General features: G+C 41.5%; 1 protein-coding gene across 1 annotated transcript in view; it reads left to right on the forward strand.

Annotated features, from left to right (window-relative positions):
• The window catches only part of TMTC1 (transmembrane O-mannosyltransferase targeting cadherins 1), a 144,361-nt gene that overhangs the window by 109,652 nt on the left and 15,606 nt on the right, over positions 1–19,103 (forward strand). Inside the window, exon 12 of the mRNA XM_030469098.1 lies at positions 12,668–12,811. Within this exon, the coding sequence (XP_030324958.1) occupies positions 12,668–12,811 (144 nt within the window). The remainder of the gene's footprint in view (positions 1–12,667; positions 12,812–19,103) is intronic.

Consider the following 19,103-nt stretch of genomic DNA (forward strand, 5'->3'; position numbering starts at 1 on the left):
GGCTTAGATAATGAGTGCAACCTAATTATGTTGTCCCAGAGTGGGGGGAATGGAAACTGAAATGAAATGCAAAAATGGAGGATGACATTTGGAGAGGGATAGAATGAAAAGAAAAGAAGTTCTCTGTGGGTAGGAGAAGCTCCTCATGTATGCTGAGTTCCTAAAAGGGGACTGGAAGCAGAGCCTTTTGGAGATGCAAGATGAGTTACCTGTAAAGCAGACCCAATGAGCAGCTGGTATTCTGCAGTCATTGCAGTGGGTTATAAACCTTTCAGCTTACCTTCAGTAAAACAAGAAAAACACACTGCTGGAATGGACTGCTTCACTGGTTCGCCTGACATATGGTAGTGACCCCAGGAGAGACTGGTTTTTTTTCCTGCAAAAGGTAAAGACCAGAAGTAGTCCATCTGAGCTGTCAGTTGACCATGACTATTCTGAAAGCTGCCCTTAACATTCCTGCAGTTGCTTCTGCTGCAGATTTGTGGCTGTTGCTAGGAATGTCAGAGACCTCCAGCTGCTGGAAACAGCACTGGTCTTACCTGAAATAAAACTTGTCTTGCCACTCTCGTGTTTGTGAGTGAGAGTATGAGGTTGTGCAACCTCATGAAAATATAAAGAACAATTCCCATCTGCTAATGAAGATATTTTTGCTGTTGTTGGTAGTCAGGCTTTTGTCCTGTTTCTCCTCAGCCTTGTTTGCTTGATGTTGCTGTTGGGACTGTTTTATCTCTCCTTAGGAACACGTGTGAACTGACATGCAGAGGGAGAAAACCAGCAGACCCTTAAATCATTTGATTAACACTCTTTATATGTCTTTAAGAACCCTTTTAACAATGAAGGGGAGAAAAAAACCCTTCACTTGTCCTGTTACAATTGCACTCATTCAAAATTTTAATACCCAAAGCATCTCTGCCTTCCCCTCCCTGTGTTTGTTGCCAGGGCTGTGCTTCCTGCAGGTGGCAGATCAATGTGAGCAACAGCACGTGGGGCTGAAGGAGGCTGCTGGTTTCTTGTTGGAGTTAGGTGAATAAATGTGCTAATAATAGTTTTGTGTTATTCAAGCCACGTTTCTATGTCCAGAAAAAAAAATCAGTATCTCAAATACCATATTTGCACTCTTGGACATAAAACCATATAGATTGGCTCTTAATTAAAAAGTACCAGTATTGTGATTTAAGTTAATAGTGGGAGAGAGCTGTCTTTGTGTAAAGGCAGACACTGTGACCATCAAATGTTACAAAATGGTTGAATTGGAACTGAATTATTTTTTCACACCTGACTTTTGCAGGATGAAAGTCACAGAAATGAGCTGGGGTTGGGGGACTACAGAAGGAAAAGTGGTGGAAATAAGTAAATACAGACAATAAGGCCAGGAGAGAGAGAGTGAGAGAGACTCAGGCTGGCCCTGCAAGCATCAGGCACCCTGGGGTGACGCATAGCTGCTCTCAGGGGTGCTTCCTTTTTCACAAGAGAGGCAGGGGTAAGTCTGTGAACTGACTACCCTCAGTGGGATAGCTCACAGTAGAGAGGTGTCCAACATATGTGTAGTATATATGTAATATATATTGGCTACAGTACATATATACATATATAGGTATATATGTATAGTAATATATATATACAATATATATTGTAATATATATTGGATATCCAGTACCTGAAGGGGGCCTACAGGAAAGTTAGAGAGGGACTTTATACAAGGTTTTGTATTGAGAGGACAAGGGGTAATGTTTTTAAACTGAAAGAGGGGAGATTTAGGTTAGAGATTAGGAGGAAATTCTTAAGAGTGATGGTGGTGAGACACTGGACCAGACTGTTCAGGGAAGCTGTGGAAGCTCCATCCCTGGAAGCGTTCAAGGCCAGTCTGGATGGAGCTCTGAGGTCCATCAGTCCCTGCCCACGCAGGGATATTGGAACTGGATGATCTTTAATGTCCCTTCCAACTCCAACCATTCTATGATTCTGTGATTCTGTAATACTGCTTATATGCATCAGTGCACCAGTGTGTGTATACCTGAGAGTGTGTGTTTGCAGTGTGCCTGTACATGTGTACATGTCCATGAACAGGTCCATAGCCACAAGGTTCCCTTGGACTTTCCCTGACAGATGCTGCTGACTGAACAGAGTGGGAAGGGGACCAGTCTGCCGTGCAGAAACTTCCATTCTCCCTTGTGGCATCCTCTAGAAAAAGGAGCCTCTGGGCAACAAGCAGGAACCCTTGAGATGGCTTTTTTTTTGTGGCTCAGAGAGCTCTGGTGCTTGAGAGAGAGGTGAGAGTGGTCCAGGAGGCAGATGAACCAGTCTGGAAACACTTGATGCTGCAGTGTGTGCAGTCTGGCTCTTGCAGTGTGCAAATAATACAGCTTAGGGCATTGCTCTGAGCATGGAAACTGGGAATAGTGGTTTGTGGTATCAAGAAGAGTCATGAGATCATTCTTATGTATACTTGGTACTTGAGTGCAGGCTAGATGTTTGGGTTTCATATCCATATCCCTCACTGGGAGAATAAAATTGGTACATAACATCACTGGAATGGGTAGAAAAGGAGCAAGCAAGGCTGCTCATTCTTCTCCCTCCACTTTAGAAATAAAGCCTAATGCTGTAAGGGAGACTCAGGTTTCTTGCTAAGCTTTCCCACACACCTACCCACTGGGTTTTTATATATCTTAAATCAACGGTATCTGGGGTTGTTTAAATTCAGTTAAATTGCACTCTCCATGCAGTAAAAAAAAAATAAAATTGTGTTCGTACAGCCCTTTATGTGTGCGTGTGTGCCTTGAAAATGCCTCTCAGCATGGACTGCAGGTGGCCTTGGATACCATCTGTGATTTATTTCTGGCAAGAATTAAAATACCAGCACCATTTGTTAGCCTGTTTTTACAATGAGTCAAAGATGTGCAGCACTGCTTTTCTGTGACTGCCAGGGCTGCCTTTGCTCCTGAAACCACCAGTGCCCTTCTGACACTTTATGCTACTTGGGTCAAGCCCTTGGAGCAAGCCCTCTGGTTAGGCATTTGATGAAACATCTTCATAGAGGCTTCACATAATACCCTGTCCTACTGGATAGTACAGAGTTGAGGCAGATCACATCCAGGCTGTTGGAAACATTTTTGCAGTGTTCTTCTGAATCACCCTTCCACAATAAACTTTTTTTTTTTTTTTTTTTTTGGGAGGGGTGGGGGTGGGGTGTAATTGGTGCTCTTGCATACATATATGGTGGCTGCCTTGAAGCAGGCAAAATTGTTGAGTGATTTAGTAGTAATTGATGGCTGAATAGGCTGCCTGATGATTTGAATCAGAGGCTTAATGGCCTTTACAACACAGTGCATGGATGATGGCCAAATTACTTCAGCCAGTGTAATTTATTTTTGAACCTGTTCTCTATAAAGAACTAATCCTTGCCTGGTTTAGGGTGTATTCTAGCTCTGCTTAATTTTTCTTCTTTTTTTTATTTTTTTATTTTATTCCTCAAATACCAATCAATGAAGGCACAGGCTCTTATTTACTTAAAATCAAACTGCATCAGACAACCTGACGCAGAGGCAGTTTGTCTGCAGTGTAACTGCATGAATAGCTATGGAAACTGGATGTTGCTGCTGGGGTGTGTAGATGTATGCATAACTCACCCATGGACACTGGAATTTACAGACAGATCCCTTCCTACACTGTCTTCTGTCACGGCTGCAGGTCCTTCTGCACTGTCCTTCAGGAACTTGCTGGTTTTTCAAACACATCTCAAAATGCATCATCAAGTGGTAATGGTTTTAAGCTGAGGTGGGTAGATTAGGTTAGGCATGAGGAAGAAACTCTTTAGTGTGAGAGTAGTGAGACACTGGAACAGGTTGCCCAGGGAGGTTGTGGATGCCTCATCCCTCGAAGTGTTCAAGACCAGGTTTGGTGGGGCTTTGAAAGTGTCCCTGCCTGTGGCATGGGGGCTGGAACTAGGTGATCTTTAAGGTCCCTGCCAACCAAAACTGTTCTATGATCTCCTTGGAGAACAGTCCCCAGAGCTATGAGAATGGCTGCTCTACAACTTTCCTCAGCTGCTGTGTCATTGCCCTGACTATGTATGTACCAGGAACTGAAGTTAAAATCTGGGGAATGCTGGGGACAAGAGATCTATTTTATCTTCTATGTGGGCTATGCAGAAGGAAACTTAAGGTTGTATTTTGCAGGTGTTCAAGTCTACTTTTCAATTCTGGCTGACTAGAGCCTGGCATCCTTGTCTTTATGAAAACTTTGTGTTACCATTCATTCTCAAGGATTGAGCAGGTAGCACTGAGTATTGTTGTAAGAAGTGGTTGGAGTCTTGCCTTCACCGATCCTTACTGAGGGACAGCAGAACAACTGGTTACCAGTGCTCATCTGTCCAAGATAACCTTCAGACTGTCTGTGAAGGCTTGGCAGGAGAAGCTGCATCACTCTGCTTATGCTCAGACATTTGGATGGCTCCTTCAAGCAATTTGGGTGGTGCTGGAATGGGGCTGCTCTGATTTGCACTGAATACTGAGGCAGCCCCCAGACATCTCAGAGACAGCCACGACCACGGTGTCAGGATGGGGCTTCCTCCAGCACTGGAGAACCCAGGGAGATGAGGGGTGTGATTTCACCCCATCTGCTGAACTGAGAGAGATGTTGTTATTTCATCCCCTCATGTAACAGTTTGGTTGAAGAACTAATGTCATGGTCTTCTGTTACTGTGGTATCCCACTAGTTTCTGTGGGCTCTACAGAAGTGCCTGAACTCATTGTGCTGTCTGTAAGTCAGCTGTGTCTTGAATTATTTGTCCTTTGTTGGGTTTGAGTAGTTTCTGGTATTTTCAGGACTTACATGGATCCTGCATAAATTCTTTATGTGAAAGCATGAGCAGGCAGCCCAGCTTCTAACCTCATGTTGCGTCAGCATTGCAGGGAACACATGAGTTGAGCAGGGAAGTTTTTATTTATTTATATCCATCTGTGATGTTGTTTGACTTAAAATCCTTTTTTTCCTCCTTAACTCTTAAGCTTCTACTCCTTCCCAAGTTTGAAAATGTAATGAAAATTCATAAACTGTAGTATTGATTAATGTGCTACAAGTTTGTTTTTTAAATGACATGCTTCTGGATATGGGGTTTCTTGCTTAATGGATGCCTGGCTCAAAGTATTCATGGGACTTTTGTCAATTTACAGATTAAATCTGTTCAGCTTCTAATTTTAGCATGTTTCTGACCTGGAGAGGTTTTCTTTGTTGTTAGGGTACAGCATGGCTGCCATCCCATGTGCTCTGCCCATCACACTTGGATGCTCACCCTGGTAAAAGAATTTGCCAGTGGCAAGGCACCTGTGGGCCATTCCTTCTGGCTGAGCTGGTAGGCAGGAGGGGAAAAGCTGTACAGCCAGGACCTTTCTTCCTTCCACTGATCCCTGGCTGCAGTTCAATGCTTACTATTTATACTGAATTGGCCTCTGGGGGTCCCATCTGAGATCAAGATCCTGCTGTGCTGGTCACTGACCATAGCTGGAGGTCAGAGGGAACAGTACAGTCCAGGAAAGTTTTATTGTTATCACTTTAGTGATGGGGCATGGAGAGACAGACCACATCCTGAGAGACAGACCACGTGGGAAACATGGCAGGGATGAGCACCATCTCTCAGTGTCCTTGTTATAGGTGAGCAGTGCCAAAATATGGGTGCCATCTGCCCACTAGAAGGTAGAAGATATTTGAGGTGGATTGAGGTACCCAAGGCATCTGCAGGGGAACCCCCTCCCCTTCAGCAGCAGCAGAGGGAGGACACCCTGGATGGGTGTCTGAAATAGTTGTAGGCACTGCTAATCAGGCACTGCCCCTCCTGACTTCTTGAGCAGAATTTCCATCAGCTGGTGACTGTAATGCCAGTGAAAACCCTAGTGGGACCTTGCAGAGCTGCTCAGGGTTACTCTGAGAGCCCCCAGCACCATGCTAGGCTGGGATGTTTCCCTGTCTTTTCCCAAGCATTCAGTCAGGCCCTGAACCAGACCCCTTCATAGTTGAATACATGGAAATGGGAATGGTAACACCCAGCTCTGCTGTGTGCAGCCAGGAGAACGGCTGCTTTGTCATATTTTCACTAAAGATTATGCCTGAGGATTTCAAAGAAGGGCAAAAGTCTTAGATGTATCACTTGCCTGACTTTCAAGAGGGTTTTCACTTTTGTTTTGGTTGGTTTTGGTTTGGTTTTGGTTTGTTTATAAAAAGTTAAAAATCCCAAACCTCCCACAAACCTTCCATCAAGGTGGAAGGTGTTACTTTGAGGAAATATTGATGCAACTACTAAAACTCTTCAAGAAAAACCAGCTCCTGTTTAATAATGCAAAATCATCTCTCCTTCTATAAAAAGAATTCAAATGCTGCAAGTTTAAGGTCTTTCTGAGACAGGCACAGGATCTGTCTCTGTGACCTACACATCATGTTGAGCACCCCTCAGAACAAGGTACCACAGTTTTGTGAGGCCGTGGCCTGAGCTCTGGCCATCTCAAGATTGTTCCCCATAGAGTGACTGGTCCCTGAATTACATCAAGTCAAGTTTTAATTCAACCTTACACAGAGCTTTATTGAGAACTTGCGGAAAGGCATGAAAACTAGTGTGATGTAATATTAAAATTGGCTTGCAATGGTAAACCAGACTAAATACAGAATGGGCAGTATAAAAATTAAAGCAGAGATGAAACATTATTCATGTAACATTCTTACTTTTGTTGGCAAAACGATGCCAATGAAATATTATGGTAAGTGTTGGATTGGGGCAAAACATGGCTTGAACAAGTTGCTATGCTGTCAGTAATTAATTGGGCTTGGGTAATTAAGACCTGACTCAGTGCTATTTATCTGGCTGAAGTGAGCCTCAGGGATGCTGAGCATTGTGGTAGAGTTGTGCAGGCCCCCAGATAGCTCAGGCTGAGTAGCAGGGAGGCATCTTGCAGTATGGGGGACTGGTGACAAGAGATCTGTCCCAGGGCTCTTTAGCCTCTCTTCTCCTCTTACCACAAGAGAGGCACCATAACCTTTTTTTTTTCACAGTGGCAGAGCAGTGGTGATTAATCATAGTTGCTTCAAAGGTAGAGCATTCCCTGCAAGTGCTAAGTTTAAACACATTCTTTAATCAAAAGATGCATTAATAAAAAACAGACGTGCTGGATGAATCAGTTGCTGATTTTTCTTTCTAGCAAAAATGAATACACTTGGAGCTCCTTTGAGTATTGTGCAAGATGTTGCAGGCATCTTTTTTTCTTTTTGCTCCTCTTACCGTGACATGGCTGTTTAGGTTAATGATGGCCAGTGTTGCCTATAGCTTTTAGAATGACTTAAGGGCTCATGTTTTAAGTCACTGGGAACATGCTTTTGACAGGTCTGTCATCGATGCTTGGAGGTGGTGAGGGTCTGAGCACTGCGATGGGCATACCACTTCATGGCATCTTGGGGCTTTCCCAGCTCTGAGAGGAGGCTCTGGACTCCTTTCAATAACCTCTTTTATCATCTGATGGCTGTGGGGCGCTGCCTGGACCCGTGAAAGCCAGTACTGCAGCCTTTTCCGTGGTGTTCCTGGTGTTGGTTTTCCAGGCTAATTGCATGTTATCCCCTGGTGCTCTCTGCCCCTGCACAGTTCAGGTTGTTAAAAAACCACCCAACTCTCTTTAAGAGCAAGTGGGGAGTTGTCATGCTCATGCCTTTTGCCCCCTGAATAGGCTTGGCATCAGCCCAAGGGCTTGTTTAAAGGCAGGACTGCAAGCAGAGCTTGCCAGTTGTTTAAGCGGTCTCTCTTGATCTGAATTAAAAGAATTAAAATTCTTGGTGGATTATAGGTTGTAGTCATGACAACAAATTCCCTCCCTTTCTCTTTTTATCTGAAGTTGTCTTGTAGTTCAGATATGTTGCCAAACAAAACCCTTCTCTCTCTCTCTCTTTTTCCAAAGAAATGATCATCAGTGTTCTGAGGACTGTATGTTTTATATATGGTGACTTTTTGTGAAACTGAAAATCTCTTGACTGTGCTAATCACTAAGACTTTTGTTTAGTGGTATTAGAGGGAAATTTTCTAGCCTAAAAGGAGTAGGAATAATTGCTAACAGGAGTTCTTGTGCAGTATATACCTGTAACAGTTAAAGGGAAAGCTGCTGAAATTTATTCCGACAATTGCAGATACAGCAATGGAGGAATCATTTTAATTATTCATTCTGCAACAAGGAAACATCCCACTTGTCTTCTCTTTAGAAATGAAATCCCAATCTGATTTAAAATACACCTTTACAGGTTGGTTTCTTTTTTTTTTTAAAGTAATTTTGCCATTTCAAAACTTCCATTATAATTACCTGTGAATGTAGGTTTTTGAAGAAAATTATTCTGATTTCTAAAAGAAATGAGAATTTAGTTTGTTTTTTTTTTTACATGAACTGCTTCTTGTAGAATAAGTTTAATGAAATTCAGCTTTCTTTCATAAATAATGCAGCACTTGCATTTGATTAGATGAAGCCTAGAGGAATTTCTACCTAATCAGATGCATAGCAAGAAGGATATTGCCTGCAGACTGTTACCAGTATCAATGGTGGTGGTGAGAAAAATACAGATCCTTGTGTGTCCAGATAGGAAGCTTTGTTTCTTAAGGGAAGTTACAAAACAAGGTACCTGTGTTCCAACCACAGATCCCTTTTGTCTCAGTGTCGTGGCTATTTGTAAAACAAGGTCTGGATTCTGAATATTATCATTTTTGTGTCATGAAGAGACTCCAGGTTAACTGGAGACCTCCTTGTCCTGGTAAGGTGTTTCTGACCCCTCCAAGCAATAAATACATGTGGGGAAGGGACAGTCTTTGCATCTGAGAGCTTGCTGTCAAAATAAGCAAAGTAGACATTGGGAATCATTGGGATCAATTCCAAAAGTCTTGATAAACCACACAAATCTCTAATTATATATATATATATATATTAAAAAAAACCAAACAAAAAACCCCAAAAACCCCCACGTCTCCATTCTTTAAAACAATAGATCATATACAGGAAAAAAGCAAACCAGTTTGCAAATGATGTATCTACCAGTTTTGCAGGAATATTTTGAGTAATTGTTGCTTTAACTAGTTAGTTACCTGTGGTCAAGTTTTATGCTATTCTGTAAATGCAGCCATAAGATTTCATTTTACACTATTTTTACCCTCAGGAAGCTGTTAATAAAAGCAGTGCATGAACAGAGGCAGTTTGAATAAAGCAATTAGTCCTTTACTCAATGCCCATATTAATTAAAAAAAATGTCTGGTCCCCATACTCCATCCCTAAGGCCAATGGGCATAAATTGACCTGCAGGTATTCAGTAATTGAGAGACACTGGCCAAGTTCAAGCTCACTTTTGGGACCAGACCCTGGTCTGAGGTCCAACCCTGGGACCACTCCTGGAAACTATTTGAGGGTGGTGTAAAAAGTTTAGGGATCATGTTAACAGTGTAACACATGGACAGTCAATGGGCTCAGGCTCTGGTTCTGGTTACCTCAGTAGAGGTAATGCTCTCTTAGGGTTTGGTTATGCTCAGGGCTGAAAATAGTTGAGTGGCATCTTGCTCTACTGCCATAATGAAGTAATATTCCTAATAAAAGCATAAAGGACTCAACCTTAATGGCAAAGCCCAGCACCACTGCCTTATCTCCCTGTGCTCAGAGTTTTTTCTTAATGTTTGTTCACATACGTAAAATGGCAAATGTCAGAAGTTCTTTGGGCTAGATGTTAAGTGGGTTTAAGCTGGCAATTTGTGCTAGCTAGGGTTCTGGGTTTTTCACTTAAATTTTTGGGAAAGGGCAATGCAATGTAATGAATAAATGTAAAAAACAAGAAACAGAGCCCAGGATACATGGGAGACATTCTTGCATTCCACGATTTGCTGTCGAGAGGTTTTAGTGCTGAGCTCAGAAGTGTATTTATGGAGCTGCTGGTTGGAACTGCAATTTAAAGGTGAAATCGGTTCTGTTTTTTAATCTTGAGTTTTCATTCCTCTCCAAATTGGAGCCAGCAAATCTTCTGGGCCTAAAATGTCATGGGAGCACTAGAGGCCAAGAAGAGAATTAATTTCTGAAAGTTTGAGAGGAAAATCATCAGGTTTAGGGCCATAAAATGCTAAGCTGATTCTGACTTTCCTGAGAGCTGTTTGAAATACTTTTGACCACTCCTAAGTCCAGTGACTTTGTGTCAGATATTAAAGCTGGTTTATGTGTGAGTACTGACAGAAGTAGTGCACAGCTTTTACCATAGCCAACTGGAATAAGTGTCTCAAAAATATAACTACTAAACCTTTTTTAGTCCAAAACAACGTCAAAATTCCATGGAAGATACAGGAAACAAGGCTGAGCCCTCAGTTGTTTCTCCTAAGGTAGACAGGACATTGTTTGCTCAAGGTCCTGGTCAAGGTACCACACAGAGCAGCATCCCAAGAGCAAGCAAGTGTAGTCCTTTCCTTTGCTGCCCTGTTGTTCCTGTGGAAAGCATGTGTCCCAGCTTGGGCCTAGCCTTGATGACCAGTGGATTTTAGGGCCAAGACTCAACACTATATGCTCCTCGTTGTCTTGTCCTTTGCTGATGCACAGATGGGCTCTCACATCCCTAAACAGGCAGGCTCCCTGGGTAGATTCTGTGAGGGAAAGCCACGCTGTGCCAGCTGTAATCTAGTTTTGGATTTCCTATTCTGTGCTCCTCTGTGAGATTAGATCAATTAGGCAACTCATCAAAAAATCATTTAGGCAGCAGAATGCAGGTAGGAGGTAGCATGGGTGAACACAGACAATGCTGGGCAATGCATCTGAGGGCAAACCCTCAGGAGGGCAGGAGAAATGGTTACTTTTGAGAGAGGAGGTGCTTATCTGTATAGGAGGGATGCTGACAGGGTCCACAATCATTAGTTACTATGGGTGGTGGTTCCTATATTTATCTATTGCCATTATAATACAGCAAGTTTTAAGACACATATGTGGCTGCATCCTTGAGTGATCTCGATTATGTGGCTTTGCAGTCCTTGTCCACTGGGCTTGGTGTTGGGTGGGGAAAGAATTTTGGGCTCTACACTTCCTTAATTGTAGGAAGAATCCCAAGTTTGTTACTGGTGTATGTCCTCTTCTCCTGGAGGTTCTTGGTGTGCTCCCAGCCTCACCCCGAAGTGAGACCCTGCCAGAATCACTTTGCAGTGAAGCAAAAATGTGACTGATACAAATGTTGCAGCAGTGTATAAAATGCTAAATTATTCATAGTACTTAAGCACAGAAAATCCCAAGGCTGAGCTGACATAATGAAAAATTCCAGACCAAAAAAAAACAAAACCAAAAACCAAAAACCCCACATCCCACCATAGGAAGTCTTAGATTAAAAATGGTTGCAAACTTTGTAGTCAGACTTTACTGCAGAGTCTTAATCCCTTCTTCTACCTTTGAATGCCTCTCCTTGTGCCGTACACTGGGCTATGATAGCCAGCTACTTCTAATATTATTATTCTTGTAATATTCTGGTGAAAAGGGACCTAAGGCAAAAAAGTGTCAGGTGACTTGTCTTACTCCAAAACAGAAAATCTGCCGTGGCATCAGGATTTTCAGGTAGACCTTCTCAAACCAAAGCCTTGACCATCTTAACTTGCTTTCCTACTTATCACAAATGAAATGATCATTTGGAGGAGTTCAGAGGGCAAGGACCTGTGCACCATTTAATACAAGAGCATCAGACCTTCTTGCACAGCTGGTCTCAGCTTGCCTGGGACCTCTGGGAGTTACTTTCCTGGAGTTATTTTTTATCATATTGAACCTCAGCTTTCACTCATCTCTGACACAAAGGGTCTTGAGTGCTCAATCTTGCCCTGGATCACTTTCACCTTTAGAGTTTTCCAGTGAAAGACCTAGAGGCCAGAATATTAATGTAGTAGCACAAACTCTGAGAATTTATGCAGATGAATGGTAAGAATAAGATGAATGGTACATGCTTCTTAATTCATGGAGAATTTTAACAGAGATGCACTGTGCCCGATATGTAGTGTTATAAATGAAGCAGGTAGCTGTAAAGATCAGCAGATCAGTTAAAAGAAGAACTGAACCAGGTGGTAAAAGAACAACCAGAAGCTTAGGGAATTCATTCTGTTAGGCAGTCTCTTTCTGTGTTTTTTTACCAGTTTGCTTGGTCCTGAAAACATTGTTCAACAGCTGAATTCAAGTTTCCTTTGCACTTTATTATCACTTTTATTCTGGAAAACTGATCTTTTAAAAAACAACAGAACGGGTCAATTTAAACAGTGCTGTGTTGGTTTCCCTGTATGTCAAAACATATTTCCATTGGCAACAAATTTTTGACAAAGCAATGCTTGCTTGTTTGAAACACATTTTGAATAAAGATGTTCAAGCTGCTTTAGTCGCTTTGCCTTTTGGTTGGAGAGTAAAATAGGCTTTCAGAGCTGTTCATTGTTCCCTTTTGCCCTGGAGGCATATAGGAACGTTAAGAGAAGATCTGATTTGCAATCTGTTTGGGAGTTGAAAAGGTTCCTTGGGATCCCATGAGGACCTGCTGCGATGCAGGGAACAGTGTTCCCTACTCAACATCCCTCTTTTTACCCAGTGATGAACCATGGTGGTGGCAGCATTAGTGGTCATTTATTTGTCGGTCAATAAGTGTCTGTAACTTGATATTTCATTTTTCCTAGACTGTACCCTCGTCACGCAAGTGCTCTCAACAACTTGGGAACCTTGACCAAAGATGTGGTGGAGGCAAAGGACTACTATAGGCGGGCTCTTCAATTAAACCCTCAGCACAATCGAGCTCTCTTCAATCTTGGAAACCTGCTCAAGTAAGTTGAATGCAAAACTGGCACCAAGAAAATCCATTGTCTCTACACACATCACCAAACGAGTTTTTTTCTGCCAGCTGGTGATGGAATTGCATTATTTCTCATTGCCAGCCAAGAGTGCCAGCACATAGGTGAGGTTTAGTTTAGATATCCCAATGCCATTTGCCACATCACTTCAGGTGCTGTTTAGCACTGTGCTTCAGCTGGAGGGAATTTAATTGTTCTGAATCAGGCACTAAAAACCAAACTAGTCACCTGAGATTCCCATCTTAATGGAGAGGTGTAAGTCTTTCCAGTGGAAGAAGCCATTTTGTTCAAAACAGGTGTCTAATGCAGATCTAAGAAGTAACACAGATCCAACAAATCCCTCTCTGCAATTCCCACTTCTCCTCATTAGCTGTATGGATGGTGGATGCATAGTTTAGGCATAAGTACCTAACTCTGAGATGCTCAGAAAAGCAGAAGATGAACCTCCATTTACCCTGCAGAAAGGGTAGGGCTGGATTTGACAGGAAGGCTGAGCAAGAAAACAAGTTAATCAACTCATAATTTTACTCATTGTTATTTAGAGCATCAGCCTTTAGTAAGGAGAAGAGGAGGTGATCATAATCATGTAAATTAATTTGACTAACCATATCTAAAGACTGAAGTTAAATCTGCATAAAAAGCTTTGCTGGTATAATAAGATCTGCTAGGGGTGCAATTAAAAAAAAATATTTGTTCCTGCATTACTATTTTGCACCAGCAATAAAGAACTTCGGTTTTGTGAGGATAGTGTTATTTGCTGGCAGAACTGCATAAACTACAGCAATAAAAGTATATTTTTGCTGATATAAACTGCACCTATTTTGCTGGTAATAGCTGTCTGGTAAATCTTTTAAGAGCAGATTCGGCTGCAGTGTTGGGCTGTTTTTAAAGTGGCACTGCCTCATCAAAATTTACATGATCTGTCTGGTTCTGAAATGTTACTTTGAGGTGAGTTTATGTGATAGATAGTTATGTGTATGGCTGAAGTCCTTCCTGGCCCTTTTGGTAGTGGGGAAGTTGTCAGAATAACATTACAAGTAAGCCTCATGGTTTGGGGTTAGAATATGGCAGATGAGTAACTCAAATAGAAAGTAGGTGAGTGTGTTACTGGAAATAATCACAAGAAAAGCAAATGGTAAAGACAGACTTATTACAGGAGAAATTGAAGGGGTTTGTATTATTCATCAAATTTGGTTGATTGACATAAATCTTAAGTGACAATGCTGTTTAAAAATACATATTTTCCTTTTAATCCATCATGTTTGCCTTAGTTATTATTCTTTGTGTTGTTTGCTTTTTTTTTTTAAATATAAAATATTAATGCACAAGGATGTCAGCCAGAAGCAACACCAGGACATCCCATGTCAATAATGGTTAAATTTGGCCTGTTGATGGGCTCTTACGACCCAGCAGATGGGTAGAAACTGGATTTATTGTACTGGCAAAGCACAAAGGAGACATGTGGGAAAATCTCAGAACTGCTGTTTGTTTTGTCTGGAATATGTAATTTTTTTTCCTAATGTGATAGTGAAGATATTGTCTGTCCTATTGTACTGTATGTGCTCTGCATCCTTCTGCAGTGCATATATTGCTGTACATTAAAGGTACTCATTAAGAGGCAGCACTTAGGTTCTATCTATCTACGTTTTTTCCACACCCCTTTGCTCCCATTTCTACACTATTTTTTTTTTTAGGCTTCCAAAACAACCTAATGCATCTTGACACACCAATAGTATTAATTATAATAGAAAGAGGGTGTCCTCATCTCCCTCTTCAGCTGTAAAAAAAATGCTGAAAAATATGTTGAGTTCGTGGTGGAAGGATTAGCACGTACATAAAGCAGGTGCTGTGCAGACAGATTCTATATGAGTGTCTTCTCTAAAACTCTAGTCCAGATGCCTTTGCCAGGGCTTTTCCTGGATCATCCATCAATTTAGCAGAGATCATCAGCCATGCTGGAGCATGAGTTGACTTGTGAGATGACCAGATGGGAAAGAGGTGGAGATTTCAAGCTCCCTCTTCCTACAACTTTGTCTTTCTTTCTGTTTTCTACCTGGCTCTCCGAATTATCCCTTCACCTCTATGTATATAGGGCAACCAGTATTCTGCAGACACTAAATGCTAGGATAATCTAGGTAATAAGTGAAAATCTTCAGAATATTACAGGCAGGTATTGCTTTCTGGCTGAGCTATGCAACATTATGAAGAGTGTTTGGATTTCTAAACATATGGTAGAGTGACGATAAATGGTTAAGCCATAAAAGCATTTTCTATCCTCTTTGGAGATGCTCCAGTGCATGGTACAGATCAGGAGGAGCCAGACCTTGCAGCACTTGAGGCATGCCCAGTAACAGCACAACTTCAGCTGAGGCATGTACCAAAATTGTCTGGCATGTGGAATTCCCAGTTGAATTGTGCTGAGCTCCTTATACCCACCATTGCTCGTAGCCTGGAAAATTGAGGGTGGATACTAGATTTCACCTCCTCTGCAGTCCTGAGAAAGGGGAACTCTGGGATTTTGGAAGGATGAGTTTGTTATTCCCATGTGGGAATCTGCCTCTCATTATTCCCTGTAAATAAGTTCTCTATTTAAGCTTGTGAGTTAAGCTTGAGTAAGAATCTGTTTTGAGGACCACAGGGTGGAATTTTAAAGTTTTTTTCTGTTGAAGTCCTAGATGAAAACGGATGTTTTCATTTTCTGCTTGCACATAATGAAGACAGTTATCTGCAAGAAGATGAATATTCTCAGGAAGCATTGCAGGGTAATGGCTGAATAAGCCTGAGGTTGTGTTTACATACCCTCAAAAAAGGTTATATGTCATAATTTTCTTGCCTAATATAAATATTGGAGTGTAGATAATTAAACAATGCCAACAGCTTTCTTCATTAAAATAGACCCAAAAGGTGGCCTACCTGCAAGTGACAAATGTCCTTCTCTGCTGTCATGGTCCCTGATCAGTGACACAAAGAAGCCTGATGCTGCTTATGTTTTGTTTTGAATTTCCCCATTATATAAATATTTAACTCTTCTATATAGACTCAGTTTTGTTGAGATGAAGCTTGAAAAACTGAGATAGATATTCAGAATACCTCAGAAATTTATACCCTGCAGGATATTCTGTAAAGCAAGAGGAAATAAAATATTATGAACATTTGAAGCAAATATATATATCAGCTTTTTGTTGCAGGAAGAATGTGAGGGAACTGCATCTATCCATACCTAGAGCACTCCAATACTGAGTACAGTATTTCTTATGAAGCAAAACCTTATAACTCTTACATGCTCTGAGAGCATTATGGCTGCACTTTCAAGGGGAAAATGAAATGCCTAGGAATGATGCCCACTGAAATCCTGAGTTTATTCAAAAGACTGATTCTCCTGAATGCAGAGTAACACACATAGTGTGCATTTGTTGCCATGATATAGTCCAGGTTTAGTGAACCCATCTGTTCAGAGGAAGGAAAACTGTCTGCCCTCTCCAATACAGGCTTCTGGAAATGTATATATGTGAATGTGCTGACACAGGCTTGTGTAACTGTCTGAAGATGCTGAAAAACATCAGATAGATGTTCCATGTGTTGAGATTTAAGATCTTTCAGAGAGTGAAACTTTCCTCCCTTCCATTCGAAGAGCAAGATGTATGATAATGTTCAGTGATGTACTGCATCTGCCTTTCTGGATGGTCTCTGGTTAGGATACTTTGCGTTATATGAAGTGCTGTAGTTATCCATCAGTACTTCATACACACTGTAGCCTGTTTATTTAAAAAAAAAAAGAAAAAAAAAAAAAAGCAAACCCTGCCAGCACCAGATTTCCAAATTTACAGTAGATTGAAAAAATACTTTAGGTTGGAATGGACCTCAGGAGATCATTTGGTCAAGCCTACAGCTTAGAGGAAGTCTAATTGGATCAAGTTGCTCAAGGCTGTGTGCATCTGAATTTGAAGGGCACAAAATTCTGTGCAGCCTGCTCCACCGTTTGACCACCCTCATTGGGAAAAGTATTTCTCCTTATATCTAATCAGAATTTCCCATGTCCCTATGTGAGTCTATTGCCTCTTGTCCTGTCACTGTGCACCCCTGAGAAGCATTTGTCTCTGGCTTTTCTGTGTCCTCCAACCAAGTAATTGCAGGCAGCACCTGAACTCTGAAATTACCCCAGAGCCTTTTTTTCTCCAGGCTGCACAGGCACTCCCACTCCCTCACTTCAGGGTCATCCACACAGTATAGATGAATGGCAGAGGAGTGCATTTAAATTATCTGAATCGGTTTTGAATCAGGGAACTGAATGGGATCAGAGGCTTCCTTTCAGTCAGGCAGAGTTAGATGCAAGGGAGTAAGCTCCCTTTGGGTTTTGCTGTGAAACTAAGATGGGGTTTTCAGATCAGCCCTGTGCATCACCAAACTTCCACGGGGTGGTTTAAGCTGACCCTTCTCCAGCTGCAGAGTACCAGCAAAAATATAGAGGAGATGCTCCCAGTGGGAAGAGCTGTTCCTTGCTCTCAGGCAGAGCCTGCTGATTGTAGAGAGGCTGAAGAGGGAGTCAGGAGAGGGCATTGTAAGACAAGGTAATTTGGGGAACAACTGGATTAAGTGATTATAGAGGCCTTGTGTCAGGTGAATTTGTTCCTCTCTCTGTCACAGCAAAGGTGTGCATTGCCTAGCTTTTCCTGCTGCAGATCCCCAGTTTATGGCAAATTAGTCTATCAGACTGTTCTTCCAAGCCTCTGTCCTCTTCCAAATTGCAGGGGATTTGTATAAGCAATGGCCTCGATCTTGCAAAGTGTTGGCCTTGATCCAGGAAAGCACTTCAGCCAGTAATTAATTTTCAACTTGCATACATAAAAGTTAAGTGTGCATTTAAGTGCTTGGCCAGAGAACTTGGTATGTCGCAGGCCTGAGCCCTCTAAGAAACTACTGGATCTGCTTTTTTTAATGTAATTCGGTCTGTCACATAAAAAGATGCCATAATCTTTCCCTCTTTTGGGAGACAAACATTGTTCTTAGATCAAACAGAAAATAAAAGGCCATTTTGAAAAAACAGAGTAATTAAGAGGGCTGCCCCATGTTTGGAGTGCATGCTTGTGGTTAATGAGAACTTTTACTGCTGCTGAGTGGATCACTTAATCTTTTTATTTCTTTAGCTGGCATTTCCTACATTTTTTTTGCCAAACATCTATACCTTTATAAAGCAGTCATCTGGTTTTGATTTATAAGAATATGTCATGAAACTTCAGCCAAGGGATCCAAAAGTTTTATAAATTGACAAGCCAGCTAGTCTTTAATTAGTGTAGGAGAAAAGTGGTTCTTTATTTGTTTTTGCTTCATTTGTGTGGAACACCACTGTAAGAAGAAAAAGACTAGCACAACTGGTTTTACTTAGCTTAATGCACAGGCAAAATATTCTTCCAGTTACACAACTAGAAAGGGAAAAAATCTGCAAAGCCACATATATTATCAGCTAAAATTTGCACCTTATAAACAAGATCTAGTTACTTGACCATGTCACTTCGATGAAACCTAAAGCCAAAGAGGCAAGGCGTTCAAAGATTTTCTGTGTCCCAGAGGCCTTTGTTCTTTTTGTATGGCCTGCTATTCATACTCCTTGTACACCCAACACAGGGAAAATGTTGTTCCAGTCCAGCTAAGCACCCTTAGATGTTTGTTCAGGAAGCCTCATTTTTTTTCAAGGAAAGAAATGCAGAGCAATGCTAGAGAAATTGTAGCTCAAATAAACAAACATCCTTAGATTTTTGTTCAATAAACCTTTTTGGTTTTCCATGGCAATAAACACAGAGCAATGCTGGAAAAAATTCTAGCTCATCAGCATAGCCACCTCTAAACTAGCTGTGTTCATAAACATTAGGATCTGAAGAACAGACTCCTCTAACTTAATGGCTGATTCGCTTAGGAATTATTTAAAGATCCTAGGCAGATTTAATTAGCAATATTTTAATTTCAAAGTATTAATTTAACTAAGTTATAAGTGAATCTATAATGGCACCCATTGTCTAGGAACAGGTAAAGAGTTTGCAGTTTCTTTAAGGAAATGTGAATGTTTTGGTGTCTCCAGCCTACTGATGTGAGAGCAAGGGCTGGTGAAAGCAAATATTGTTCCTAGATCAGTGAGTGCTGCAGTGATCTGTCTGGGGCCAGATCTTCAGAAGCTGACTGCAAACATGGTGTTACCCTGACAGCATCCCTTCCCACAGGGGGTTTTACTTCCCATGGACACTGCTGAGAGGGTCTTGTTGCAGTGCCTTCA

The sequence above is a fragment of the Calypte anna genome, chromosome 1 (assembly GCF_003957555.1).
Source record: "Calypte anna isolate BGI_N300 chromosome 1, bCalAnn1_v1.p, whole genome shotgun sequence".
NCBI lineage: Eukaryota > Metazoa > Chordata > Aves > Apodiformes > Trochilidae > Calypte > Calypte anna.